Source organism: Nematolebias whitei, chromosome 16, assembly GCF_014905685.2.
Source record: "Nematolebias whitei isolate Nwh7 chromosome 16, NemWhi1, whole genome shotgun sequence".
NCBI lineage: Eukaryota > Metazoa > Chordata > Actinopteri > Cyprinodontiformes > Rivulidae > Nematolebias > Nematolebias whitei.
The window spans coordinates 30472144-30486703 of record NC_056513.1 but is presented as its reverse complement, the minus strand read 5'-3'; the positions used below and the strand labels follow the sequence as shown (position 1 = coordinate 30486703).

Below are 14560 nucleotides of genomic sequence, written 5' to 3'. Positions count from 1 at the left end.
TCAACTGATGTGTTAGCTGTGGTCCTTAAGTGGCCTCAGGTCGGAGAAATGGGGTTCTGAGCTAGAGGTGCACCGATCCGATATTAGCATCGGAAAAATATTTATCGGGTCTCGGTAGAGATGCACTGACCCCACAGTACCATTGATATCGATACCAATATTTGGGGACATTACTGACCGTATCGGTAGAGATGCACCGATCCGATATTAGCATCTGTATCAATATTGGAAAATTACTGATAGGAAATCAGTAGAGATGCACAGATCCGATATTAGCATCTGTATCAATATAAAAAAAATAAAAAATATATCAATACGATATCGGTAGGGATGCACCGATCCGATATTAACACCGGAAATATATTTAGTGGGTATCGGTACAGATGCACTGACCCCATAGTAGTATCGATACCAATACCGATATTTGGGGAAATTATTGACTGAATCGGTAGAGATGCACCAATCCAATATTAGCATCAGTATCAATATTGGAAAAATTACTAATAGGATATCGGTAGAGCAGGCTCGGGTTGATATTACTATCGGAAAAATATTTATTTGGTATCGGTAGAGATGCGCTGACCCCATAGTAACATCAATATTGAGGCCGATATTTGGGGAAATTATTGACCGTATTGGTAGAGATGCACCGATCCGATATTAGCATCTGTGTCAATATTGGAAAAATCATTGAAAGGATATCGGTACAAATGCAGATGCGATAGTAGTATCGGTGCCGAAAAATTATTGATCGGTATCGGTGACAATGTGACCAATCCATAAGGACAGGAACTGATTGCTGTTTATTTTAAATATCTGCCAACCAAGCTAGTGAAGCTATTGTTTTTTCCCTCTTATTTCAGCCCCTTTGTTATTTATTTTACATTATATTTAGAATTCCTGAACATTTGAAAGGTTTGTTCAATTTAATTTTTTTGTTTAACCTAAGTTGTCAATCTATTGTTTTTGTCAGATTCAGTACTTTATAATTATTTATTTTACATTGGATGTTATACTCATAATTGCACTGACTGAACAAATTAAAGTTGTGTTGTCTTTACATGTTTGACCAAGCTTGTGAAGCTAAGTTTAAGTGTGCTGTACTGGTGTAGAGTTTTCAATAAATTTATAATTCAGCACATTTATGTCTGCGTAACCCCCCCCCGACGGCAAACACCAGATATTGGTATCGGAAGTGGAAAAAGTGGATCGGTGCATCCCTAGTTCTGACCAGATTAAGCTCATGGTTAGTCTGCACAGGACCAAGACCAAAGCAGATTGCGCTCATTTGAAAACAATTTCAATCTAAAACAATAGAATGTGAATGCTATTTTACAAAACTTTGTCATCAATCCCCCATTACCCAATTATTCCAGCAAAAACTATTATGATAATCTTAATGAAGTGTATCAGAATTAACCTTTACATTGTTGTCAACTTCCTACTACACAGTTATTTATGTTTTTTTATGAGCAAAGGCAAACAGTGAAGCAGCCTCAGACACTTCCAGCAGGATTATCATTTCTGCTGCTGTATTATAAAACTGATTTTACTAAAAAAAAAAGCTTATAAAATGGCATTTGCATGAACCAATATGAAGTTTGTGAGATTGGAGTTGTTTTAAGAGGTGGGCTTTGGTTCTTGAACTAGCTTTTAGCTCATCAGTCCAGTCAAAATTAAACTCTCTCGAAAGCAAGGTTGATCAAAGTGCAATCTACAGCAGGTAAGACAATAATTGTTCAAAATCTTTTCACAATCCTAATTCATAAGATCTGAACTAACCTTTTAAGGAAAGAAATTGTGAAACTGATCAGCGCTCCTCTGAAACCCTTGCCCAGATAAAAACAGCAGAAACTGAAAAAAAATAAAAATAAAATCAAAATAAACTCTCGTTAACCTGTTGTGCTACCTAGTAGTGCGACATTGACAAATCATTTTGACTATGTTATCGATTTCATTTACACCTCAACACAACACCAAGCGACTTCACAATTTAAAGAAAGGTTAATGCCGGATCAGCCCTTTATTCGTGTCAGAGGCAGTAAATGTTCAAAGTTCGTAAGTCTGCTTAAGTCAAACTGCTCCATGAAGACAGGTCTAATAATTTCAAACTGCCTTCATAATGTGTAAAGCTTATTCCTGGCCCACTCCCCTGCTCTCACAGACCCCACAGCAGTGTAAGCTAAAGTCAGACAGGTGGCTCTGGACCCCTGGCTCCTGTATTTGAGGTACAACAGGACAGCCTCAAAGCACAATCCAGTGCTTACACTACTGACAAAGGCCAAGCAGGTCGGGGGGTTGAAACGTGGGTTGGTAGTCAAGAACCCAAGTTCATTTGGATACTTTGGAGGGGGTGTCCATCTCTGTTAATTGGCGATCTTCACTCCAAGCCTCCCTGGTGCTCTTGAGAGCCTGCGTTCGTTGCTGGTCCACAACTACGTAGTCCACACGCTCTTCTGATGCTGCGTTATTGTCAGTTCTGGCGTTTTTCATCTAGAAACAAGAAAGTCAACCATTCAAACATTTATTGTGGTTTAAACTCCTCAAATCGAGGCACAGCACTGGAGATAAAAGGCCTACCTTCCGAGGTGGAGTAGATTTGCCGGATTCAAGGTCCAAATCCAAGTACTCCACCTGTTTGTCCCCCTTTGGTTTTACCATAGGGCTACTCCCACCATCGGTAGGCATAGGTGCTGCAGGTTTCATTATCTGTGAGAGCCAGCACATGGTTTATTCCCCCATTCATAAAACAATGAAAAACAAACTTATACTCTACTGAACAAATTTGTTGTCACAATAACCAGAATTCTTTCAAACTCAAGTTTAAATGTAGGAAGATAATTTGTTGATTTTAACATTTAAAGTGTAAACCTCATGTCAAAACTGGAGGAACTGGCAAACTCCTTTATCCAGTATATTATAGGGTTGACTGTTAATTTTTTTTTTTTTTTACATACAATAACTTTGTTATTTACCAGGTCAGAGGTAAATAAAGGTTTGCTCAAGTGACGATGCAACATAAAATTATTTATCAAGATAAAAGATACTTTGAAACTGTTCATGGCATCCAGCAAAGTTAAGTCAGGTCCTCTGGACATCCTGATGCATGCTCAATAATCCAGGTAGAAAAATCCAAAAAAGTTCAATCTGGTCCTCTGGACATTCAAAAAAAAAAAAAAAGCAAAACAAAGCAAAAAAAATATAGAAACGTTTCGTCTCTCATCCAAGAGACTTCCTCAGTCTGAGGTGCTGTTTTCAGCTCAGTCTCTTAAATAGCACCTTCTCAGAGTGGATCAACCAGTTTGCTGCTGACAACCAAAACCAGCTGATCATCCCCACTAACTCGGGAGCCAGGCAGAAGGAGAAATCCTACACAAAACAGGCTCTAGAGCAATGTGGATATCCTAACTGGGCCTTCCTGAAAGCAGAGAAGAAACCCAAACAGGACTCCAGTCAGCCATCAGGTGAAAAGGAGGAACCCAGACCCAGACCAGTGGTCATTCCGTATGTTGAGGGAGTATCAGAGAAACTGAGACGTTTATCTTCTAAACATAACGTCCCAGTGGCTTTTAAACCCCAAAATACATTACGGCAAAGACTGGTTCATCCCAAAGATCCAGTCCCCCGGCACAAACAGAGTAATATTGTGTATGCTGTTCGGTGTCAGGAGGGCTGTGATCAGTCTTACATCGGGGAAACTAAACAGCCACTGGCCAAAAGGATGGCCCAGCACAGAAGATCAACATCATCAGGCCAGGACTCTGCGGTCTACACTCATCTCCAGGCCAGCGGTCACTCTTTCAAGGATGAAGATGTTCACATCCTGGACAGAGAGGAACGATGGTTTGAGAGAGGAGTAAAGGAGGCCATCTTTGTGAAAAGAAATCGTCCATCATTAAACAGGGGTGGAGGCCTCCGGGTTCAACTGTCCCCCTCTTACAATGCTGTGATTGCTAGTATCACTCAACCCTGTGAATAGTAAACAGCCATCAGTGTGCTAATGATCCATTGTTAGGCTGATGGTCCTTCTTGAGCATGTGATCAGCTGGTTTTGGTTGTCAGCAGCAAACTGGTTGATCCACTCTGAGAAGGTGCTATTTAAGAGACTGAGCTGAAAACAGCACCTCAGACTGAGGAAGTCTCTTGGATGAGAGACGAAACGTTTCTAGATTTTTTTGCTTTGTTTTGTTTTTTGGTTTTTTTGAATGTCCAGAGGACCAGATTGAACTTTTTTGGGTCCTCTGGACAGTTTCTTTTTGTTGAAACGTTTTGTCTTTTATCCAAAAGACTTCATTAGTCCGAGGAGCCTCAACAAACTCAGTCTTAAAAATAGCACCTTCACATAGTGGACCAACCAGTTTGATGGTGCTCAGATGGTTTCTGGATTATTGAGCATGAACTTTGATGTTATGAACCACTTTGTACATGACTGCCTCAAACGAATCGGTGGGGGAGAGGGCGGACTCCAGAAACCATCTTATCACCACCAAACTGGTTGACCCACTATAGCTATGTTTACATGCGCAGAATTCTTTGACCGGATTGAAATGTGTTCTGTTTGAATAATTCAAATGTATTGTTTACATGGGCACAATCTGTTCATGACGAGCGTTTGCATGCAGCGGGCTTTGTTCTGAACAGCAGTACTGACATGCGCAGAGTGGTAAACTCTCCTTAAAAAAAACCACCGAAGAAGAAGTTCTACTTCCGGGGTGAACGTAAACAAACCTGAGCACCCCAAATGGACCCACGACAGGTTTTAATGATGGTGGAGACATTACTGCACTCCCTGACTGAGCTACAGGTAATAGAAATCATTCTGAACTCTTTCAAAGTTTCTAGTAGAAATGTTGTGTCGCTCACCGACCAGTTTTGCTTCCCTGACATGCTAATATTATTAGCATTAGCCAGGCGGAAATGGCAAAGTCACACATGCGCAGTCAGGTCAGTTTTTCACGATCAGATAAAAACGAACAGATCAAGCGTTTACATGCGCACCGATCGGGTTACGGATCGGTGTAAACCACCCGTTTCATTCTGATCACAAATTATATCGGATCGCGCCGAATACACAAAAAATAACCCGAACGGAGTGTTTACATGACACACTTTTATTCCAAGCAGCCATTTGATCCGGTTCTTATGTCCATGTAAACATACCCTATGTGAAGGTGCTATTTATAAGACCGAGTTTGTTGAGGCCCCTCGGACTCCCCTTAACTTTGCTGGATGGATTATTGAGCATGAACTTTGTGTTCATGGCATATTTGCTTTACTTACTGCTGATGATGTTTTGTAGTTACAGCTTTCTATACATACAAATGTATAGAAAAAAGGTAAGAAAAGTACAGGTACACAGTAAATGAAGTGGTCCAGGGATGCTGCTAAAGTGATGGTTGTTGTAAATCAGTGAAACACAATGTGAGTACTAAACCAAAATATTCATTTATGTTGCATCCCAGTGGAAGAGCTCCCATTTGTTTTACGGCCTTTAAAATGTTGGCATTTCATTTCTTTTGTTGTCTTGAAATTTAAATATTGCAACCTCACATCTACAATAATTCATGCTGATAGAAGAGAAGAACGAAAAGGGGAATTGTGTTATTGTGACAACACTCTGATACAAGTTTGACTTGTAGTGCATGTCAAAGAACCCCACAATTTGGTTTATTTGTCTTGTTAGATGGCAAGATTTCTTTGTTGTTAGTTTATCACTTTAAGCAATATCTATTAAAAGTACAAATGTTAGCACTAAAATCATATTTTGTGGTTTGTGACCTGGATTTGCACATTATTCCTTAAAAAAAAAAAAAAAAAGCATGGGAAAACTTTCTACATATGATCAGCATTCACAAAATGATGGATCTGTACATCAAAAAATGTTATTTAGTGGGGAAGGACCAGTAGGAAAAGTTATTCAAATGGATTCTACTGAACACACTGGGGTCTACACATCTGGAGTGTCTGACAGATTTAGCTTACATGGACCTCTGCAGCTACTTATTTTATAAAATTTCATATTTTATAGTGAAATAACTAAAAAGTTTTGAGACCCTGAAGCGTATGACCTACTGATGCCAACCTGCAACTGTTTGGAAGGTGATACATCTTTTTCACATCATAGGTAAGATCATTTAAGAGTGCATGTAGACAAATAGGCCTAAACAAAGAGACAAAGGCAAGCATAATAGTAAATATATGAATAAATATTGTAATGTGTAGCTAAAACATGTAGTGATTATTTTTACTCAACACTTGTAGCTAGGGCTCAATTTGAGGCAGATCATACCAAAACAGGATCTGGGAACGCTTATTTTGACAGGGTGTTTGTTTGGATCCGGTAACTCAGGCTTACTAATAATAAAGTTATGAATAAATTTGTCTTCCCTGAACAAATAAAACCTATATTGGATATGTAAACTGAAAATATTACATAAACACAAATTTTAAACAGCCATTTACGAGCTTCCTAATATCACATAAGAGCTATCATTTCAAGAAAACATTTACGCTTCTACCCTTAAAAAATATCTCCGCCCCTTAAAGTAGTCATGGGCAATTTAATTAAAATCATGTAAATATGATTAAACACCACAACTAAACTGCAAATCAGTTTTACTGTTTAAGTGGGTCATTAATAAAATTTTGTTTATAAAAAAATACAAGAGGCAGCACGGTGGCGCAACTGGTAGAGCAGCTGCCTCTCGGTAAGCAAGTCCCCCGGTTCAAATCCCAGTCCAGGGGCCTTTCTGGGTGGAGTTTGCATGTTCTCTCCGTGCATACATGAGTTTTCTCCACGTACTCTCCGTGCATACATGAGTTTTCTCCACGTACTCCGGTTTCCTCCCACAGACCAAAAACATGCATGTTAGGCTGATTGGTAACTCTAAATTGTCCCTAGGTGTGAGTGAAAGAGTGAATGTTTGTTTGTCTCGTTTGTCTCTATGTGTCTCTGTGATGGACTTGCGACCTGTCCAGGGTGTCCCCCGCCCCTCGCACAGTGATTGCTGGCCATGGGCACTGGCGACCCCCGTGACCCAAAATGGAAGAAGCAGGTAAAAGATAATGGATGGCTGGCTGGATGGAAAAATACAAGAGAAAAGTTTGATGGGTAACCATGTGATGTGCGTCATGTATCAAAACAACGGTGCCAATTTGTCAAAATAACGGCAATCAAAATGTCGAAAAGGCAGTCCAATTTATTTTCATTAAAAAAAAATCTTCTCATTGTAGCCTACAACTGAACAACTGAGAATTGAAGCACATGAAGGCAGTGGCAATGGAAAAGGTACTGGAGAAGGTGGAGTGGAGTGGGTGAGAGCCGAGCTAACCAGGTTGTCGTACCGGGGCAGGAGCCCACAGGCACATGTGAGGAGGAGTCTGGGGGGTTCACATGTGGAGGAGGACAACACCGAGGAGGACAGTGAATTCAGCGGAGAAGAGTCGGGCTTGGAACCATCGGGGGGGTGTTAAGGATGCTTGAGAGAAGCGAAGCGTGCTCTATTCACACAAGGAGAGCTGTTGGCCAGGCTATTTCTTGTTGCTCTCTGTATAATAGTTATTGAATCAAGTGTTTGCAAGTATTGGTAAACATAGATGTTTAACAACCTGTTAAAATACACCAGAAAATGGCATTTCTGTTATTTAAAAATTTCTGGGGGAGGACCCCCAGACTCCATCCAAATACCCCCCCACCCCCCCCCCCCCCCCCCCCCGGCATCATTTGGTTTACAAAATAAGTCCTGCTCGTAGCTACAGTAAAGGTATGAGGGGAAAACGAGGTGACTTCCTTAACTTTAAATGTAAATTTTCAAAGTAGGTTTTCAAGTGAAGATTTTCCTCTTGCATGCTCAATGAGTGTGAAGAACAGTAAACTGATTTAAGCTGGGCACAGTGGTTTGAGTCAAGTTCTTGTTAAAATCAAATAAGTAATAGATTCTCTAAAAAGGGACTACAGTCACTACTTAGATCTACATTGTGGATTGTTCTTATTGATATTATGGAAGGGCAGGTTTGTTTTGGTCTAATGATTCATTTAGTCTATTATTGAGAACTAGACAACCATGTTGTTGATTTAAATGCAAATTTTTGTACTTTTAACAGGACTCCCCCAAGGTGATGAACTAACAACAAAGAAAACTCACTGTTCAACGATGCAGACAAACATAAATCACGTGATTATTTGACATGCTGGACAGCTTCTATGGGTAGAGTTAATCAGGTACTACAAGTAAGGTGACATGATTAGAACTAAGATGGTACAAAAATAGAAAGTGCTGACTGAAAGTGTGATTAACTTTTTAAAGTCTGCAATGTTCGTCTCCCACACATCGTGCAGTTGGTATTGAGAACTGATAATACCACATTAAGGTCTATGTCAAACTTAACAATTATACAAACTGAAAAAAACAAAACAATCTCTGGCATTCTGACAGGGCGAGCCATTTGTGTCTAACCTGGCAACCCTGCTCACCTCCTCTATGGGGTCAAGTTTCTCCACCTCCCTCTTTACAGGGGTGATGGGGACTGTGCAGTAGAAGGACTCATCTCTACACAAAGTAAGATGGAGGTAGATGCAAAAAAAAAAAAAGAGAGAAAAGAGCAGATGTTTAGGACTAAAAAGCAGGAAATAATAAAACGTAGCCAGAGCCAGAGGAAGCCAGGGAGGGATGAGAAACTAGGAAGAAAGAAAATGGCATGAGTTATTAAAAGAGCAATAAGGCAATATATTGTATCAAAGCAACTGAAAAAAATTTGTTAACAGTGAGAAAAATCAGAAAATTGTAAATCCCGTATGCAAACAGGCAGGGAAAGTAAGGTCAACTTAAAATAATATGTTAAGAAGCTGGAGAGTGCCAATTTAATCTTTTTTTTTGTTTGTTTGGAAAGATAAAAAAGGATGAAACCATATTTCATTGAACTTAATGACAAAATAAAACCACAATACCTGAAATCTAACAAACAGATTAAAAAAAGAACAGCAAGATGAAAGGAAACTGCAAGGAAGGAGCTGAAGTGGTGAGGAGTCCATCTGCAGCCAGTTGTATGTCCAGGTCATGTAAAGTGAGAAGAACTGACTGGAGTCTGAAAATTCTTGAAAAGTTTCCGAAATCAATCACAACTTAACCATTTACCCTCAAAAGCATTAACCTAACTTTGATGTTTTATGGTGCATCTGTCTGTAGAATTAATTTAAATAACTTCAAAAAGGATTCTGAAAACAAATTAGACGTTCAACAAGTTTGGACAAAAATCAGATTTTCGCTGTTTTCTTTGTAGTAAAAAAAATAAATAAATCAAAAAAACAATTGTGTGACTTCTTTGATCATAGAGCAGTTGTGTGTTACATACTGGTTCATCTGTGGGTATATTAGGGTCCATGTCTACATAATTCTCAGCATATTCCTCAGAGTCAGTGCTGGAGGCCGTGCTATGCACTGACGGGGGTCTCGCTGGCATTGGAAACCTAGAGAGACTGAGCAGCATGCACAATGTTTACAAAGAAACTTTCAAGCAGAAAACACTCTCTAGGTGAAAAAGTGCAGACATAAAAAACATGTCTATAAACCCTGCAGCCACAGAAAGGGGCATTATCTGAAGTACTGGTGCAAAAAGAAGGACCCGATCTTGGATAAGACAACAGTCTGACTTTAATGGAATATAGCTTGGAGGCAGACCCGTTTGCATCATCATCTGCGCTACTTTGGTCAAAAAGCAACTACATTAGTGCATGAAGTGTTAAACTAAATGTATTCACTACCAAAGGACATGCTTTCACAAGAGTCTGTTTAACTTGTAAAGGAACATTTCAGCTAAGACAATGCGCATCGTGTTTTTTAAAATAATATACAGTAGTCCCTCGCTACTTCGCGGTTTAACTTTCGCAGACGCACTCTTTTTCAACGATTGTCAAATTTAATATTACGTGACTGGGACAGTACGGAATAAAAAGTTAACACAAAGAAAAAAACTTCGGACAGGCACCGCCATTTTGTAGTTTTCTTTCAATAAGTCTAGACTGTAACGCCAGTCAAAAACAACTACTGTATTTTTCAGCCTATAAGTCACAGTTTTTTGCATAATTTACATGTCCTGCGACTTATAGGCCGAAGCGACATATTTGTGGATTTTTTCCCATATTTATAAACCAATTTTTGGCTAAGATATGACCGTTTTCATTCATTCTGACTGAATTTTTTTTAGCAGTACGACTTTCAGCCACTTGATGGCAGCAGAGTAGTAGTAGATGTATGGCATACTGTTGTATCATGTAATAGGTAAAGGTGGCTATAATGACAAATACAAAAACGTTCAAGACAAAAACAACTGGACTTTATTGTTTTTTCTTGAACTTTTTTTTATTTACCATGTCCTGGATGACTGAGAATCTTCACCAGCTTTTAGTGACACAATCAGCCTGCCATAATCTTCCCACCTTCATTCTGCTCGCTGCTTGGAACCGTCAAACCAGCTACACCGCCCCGGCAAAATGCAGCTGATTTGAGCATTAAAGTGCATTTATTAAGTAAACGTTACACTGAGAAACAGCTTTGCTATAATTTTGAGCAAACAAATTTGTTTAGGTGTTTATCTTGTTAAATTTGCACAGTGGCTCATCACACGCACGCATTTACTTCCACATAACGGTTGTTGAAATTCAGCTGATTTGATGATCAAAGTGCACTTATTAAGCAAACAGATTGATATTTACTATAATTTTGAGCAAACAAATAATTGTTTTTAAGTGTTAATCTTGTTAAATTCTTGTTAAAGTCTTCCCGTGCACGCTCCCATGGCCACCATTTGGCAGCCCATTGGTGTTTTGGCACAACACCAGCCCACATTTCCGGGTTGTCAGCGGTGAGGCGTAACAAATGTGACATATACAGCGAAGTGACATATTTATGTATTTTTCCACGTTTTTAGACATATTTGGACTGATGAGACTTATAGGGCGGAGCAACGTGTCTGCCGGAAAATACGGTACATTACCCAGAAAGCAACAGTGCTTCCGGCCACTGCTTTCTGCCAAAAATGGAGGGAAAGTGGATCTGATCCAGACTAAAAAGTTAAATCCTTATTCATAGTGATTTCATGCTCAGTGGATGCAGAGAGCCGATCAGAACTGGACCAGGACTACTTCCAGTCTCGTCGGTCAACCTGAGAGCTGCTTGCGGGCCATGAAGCCTCTCCAGTGGGGAGATGTTGCTTGGAGGTCCAGTGTCTTCTCCAGAGCTCATCCTGACAGGATTTCTCTGGATTATTTGGACTCGATCTGGACCACTGTGTGGTTTTGTGCTGGCTCTCAGAAGGTCTAGCTCTCTCCAAAATCATCTGGTGTTCAACGGCTGCAGAGAGCTGATTAGAACCAGACTAGAACCAGAGCAAGGCTGACGAGTTCCTCATATAAAATTTTGCAGTACTGTATAGTACATATACATATGTTGTTAAAATTACATAGGTTGAAGAGTTTAGAACATTGCAAGAGTGTGGGAAGGGTTTATAAAACCTTAATATATATATATATATATATATATATATATATATATATATATATAAAAAAATAAATAGAGTTTCTCCTTCACAGATTTTCTCTTATTTCGCGGGTGGGGGGGGGGGGGACGAAACCCCCACAATACACGAGGGACTACTGTATTTTTCATTATATGAGGCCATAATGAGGTCGTAAACCCACTTTAAACAACTAAGGAAAGCAGAGCAGTGACAACATGTCCTCAGATGTTAGCTACATTTAATTTCCCTTTGGGATTAATAAAGTATTACTGAACTGAACTGAACTATGAAAAATGAAGCAGAATGTTTAGATACGTACTCTCGAGTGAATGACCGTGTGACTGGTGAGCGGACAGGTGCGCAGGGCTCCTCCCATTCTGGTAGGGGTTTGATCTCCAGCGGAGCAGGTTTTCCTAAACCAAGAAACACAGAGCAGTCAGTGTCCTGATGCATGCTCAATAATCCAGGTAAACAAATCTAACAATGTAAAGTCAGGTGATGGACGGTTCATAATTAGGCAGGGGTGGAGGCTACAGGCACACTTCAGCATGTGACTGCTGGTGGAATCGAACCCTCCAATCTCTCATTGGAGGACAACTGCTCTAACCACTCAGCCACAGCTGCCCCCTTATCGTTTCCTTTAAATTAACCTATCCTAACATTTCATAAATACGTTCCAACTGTTTGTGTTATGAAAACAGTAGCAGACTTTATCAGTCAGTATTTTGACAACAAAAAGTCACCAATACACACATCCATCCATCCATCCAACCCACCCATCGATCAACACATCCATCCATCATCCATCCACCCACCCACCCATACATCTGTCCATCCATACACCCACCCACCCATCCACCCACTGATCTACACAGCCATCTATTCATCCACCGATTCACACATCATCCATCCATCCATCCATCCATCCATCCATCCATCCATCCATCCGTTCACCGATCCACACAACCATCCATCCATCCACCAATACACACATCCACCCACCCACGATTCCATCCATCCATCCATCCATCCATCCATCCATCCATCCATCCACCCAAGCACCCACTGATCTACACAGCCATCTATTCATCCACCGATCCACACATCCATCCATCCATTCATCCACCGATCCACACATCTATCAATCTACCCATTCAACCATCCATCCATCATCCATCCATCAATACACCCATCCATCCATCCACCTGTAGTGAACCTAACCTGATGTCAAATCTGACCAGATGGACAGAAACTGTTATTTCATTGATCTGCATCCAGAAATACAGTTTGACCCATCCTGAGACTTTCTTTCTTGAATTAATCAAGTAGAAAAGACAATTCTCTATGATCATTACTATTTTACAAATGTTTTGATAATCAAATTGTGTTAGTTCAAACAATGTTTACAGGTTGAAGAGAACTACTCATTTTTATTTACATAAACAGTAAGTAATGATTTTTATTCCTCATTCAAAGAAGAAATCAGGGTAATAGGCATTTCTTGATTTTTCTGTCTTCAATGAGCAAATTTGTAAGTGTGTTAGAGTTTGAGTTTCGGTCAACTAAAAAAGTTTACCGAGAAGAAATGTCATGTTTAACTTTTACAGCAGATAATAGGAGTAGAGACTCCACGAAGTCTGGTTTTCTCCAATAATCTTTCTGTCTGTTTTAAACAAACTTAATCTCTATCCTTGAATTTTCATAACACCTTACATCACAAACCACACCTCTGTTCTGGTCCATCGACCAATCAAAAAGCTCTCAAATGACCCGGAAGTCGACCCATTTAAATGTGGCAACTTCCCAGTTCTCTCGAGAGTGAGTTCAACATGGGAGTTTTCAGAGCTTGAAAGTTTTTCCTGGAGAAGAGTTCCAGACTTTAACTCTCTGAAGAGAGAGTTAAAGAGTTCAGAGTTCTTGGATGCTAACGCAGGCGTCCAGGATGCTTCTATTGGAATCCAGAATCCAGAGACGATTTTGGGAATTATAACTTCTGTTTGGATAACCTCGCACGACTCTCGAAGTATTTTAGCTGTTCTCAACGGAGACGCTGAAAGAGTCAAAGGAAGGACTTCACGCCGACCTGACCTATCATCAACCAGGTAAAAGTTCTACTTCGACCAAGCGTACCGTGACCAAGCTGAGAACTGAAGGAGCGTGCACGTTTCTGGTCAAACAGATTAATTCCCTCACACATCTCTCTGTAAGATAAATCTCCATTTTTCCATCTTAAACTCTCCTTTCTCCTAAAATCATTACAGATATTTTAGAAATGTCTGAAGCAAAGTTCTCAATCACCGCCGTGTGATTGATGTCTGCTGTTCTGCTGAAAGTGAGGACAATCGCCGTATTGTTCCAACTTCCTGTGAAACTAGCCATGTTATTGTTTTCATATTTTGCCAAATTAATGTAAATGTTTGATGTTAAACTTTGATTCTGCAAATAAATGACCGCATTCATTTTGATGGGTCAAAGATAAATAACGTCTCTCGTTACATTTCTGTTAAATTCAATGCACGACATTTACACAGTCAGAAAAATGAAGAACTCGTGAAATGTATGAATATATCCTGCATATGTCATACTACACACCCATCCATCCACCCATCCATCCATCTACCCACTAATCCACCCATCCATCTACCCACTCACCCATCCATCCATCCGTCCATCCATCCATCCATCCATCCATCCATCCATCCATCCATCCATCCATCCATCCATCCATCCATCCATCCATCCATCCATCCATCCATCCATCCATCCACCGATCCGCACATACAGGTCCTTCTCAAAAAAATAGCATACTGTGATAAAGGTAATTATTTTCCATAATGTAATGATAAAAATGAAACTTTTATATAATTCAGATTCATTGCACACCAACTGAAATATTTCAGGTCTTTAACTGTTTTAATGCTGATGATTATGGCATACAGCTCATGAAAACTCAAAATGCCTGTCCCAAAAAATTAGCATATCATGAAAAGGTTCTCTAAACAAGCTATTAACCTAACCATCTGAATCAACGACCTAACTCTAAACA

At 39.8% G+C, this 14560-nt stretch overlaps 1 protein-coding gene across 1 annotated transcript in view; it reads right to left on the bottom strand.

Annotated features, from left to right (window-relative positions):
• Window positions 1-1832: 1832 nt before the first annotated feature.
• The window catches only part of gab1 (GRB2-associated binding protein 1), a gene marked incomplete in the record, with an annotated part of 80233 nt that continues 67505 nt past the window's right edge, over window positions 1833-14560 (bottom strand). Inside the window, 4 exon segments of the mRNA XM_037689853.1 lie at window positions 1833-2493; window positions 2581-2709; window positions 9352-9475; window positions 11834-11927. Coding sequence (XP_037545781.1) covers window positions 2332-2493; window positions 2581-2709; window positions 9352-9475; window positions 11834-11927 — 509 coding nt within the window.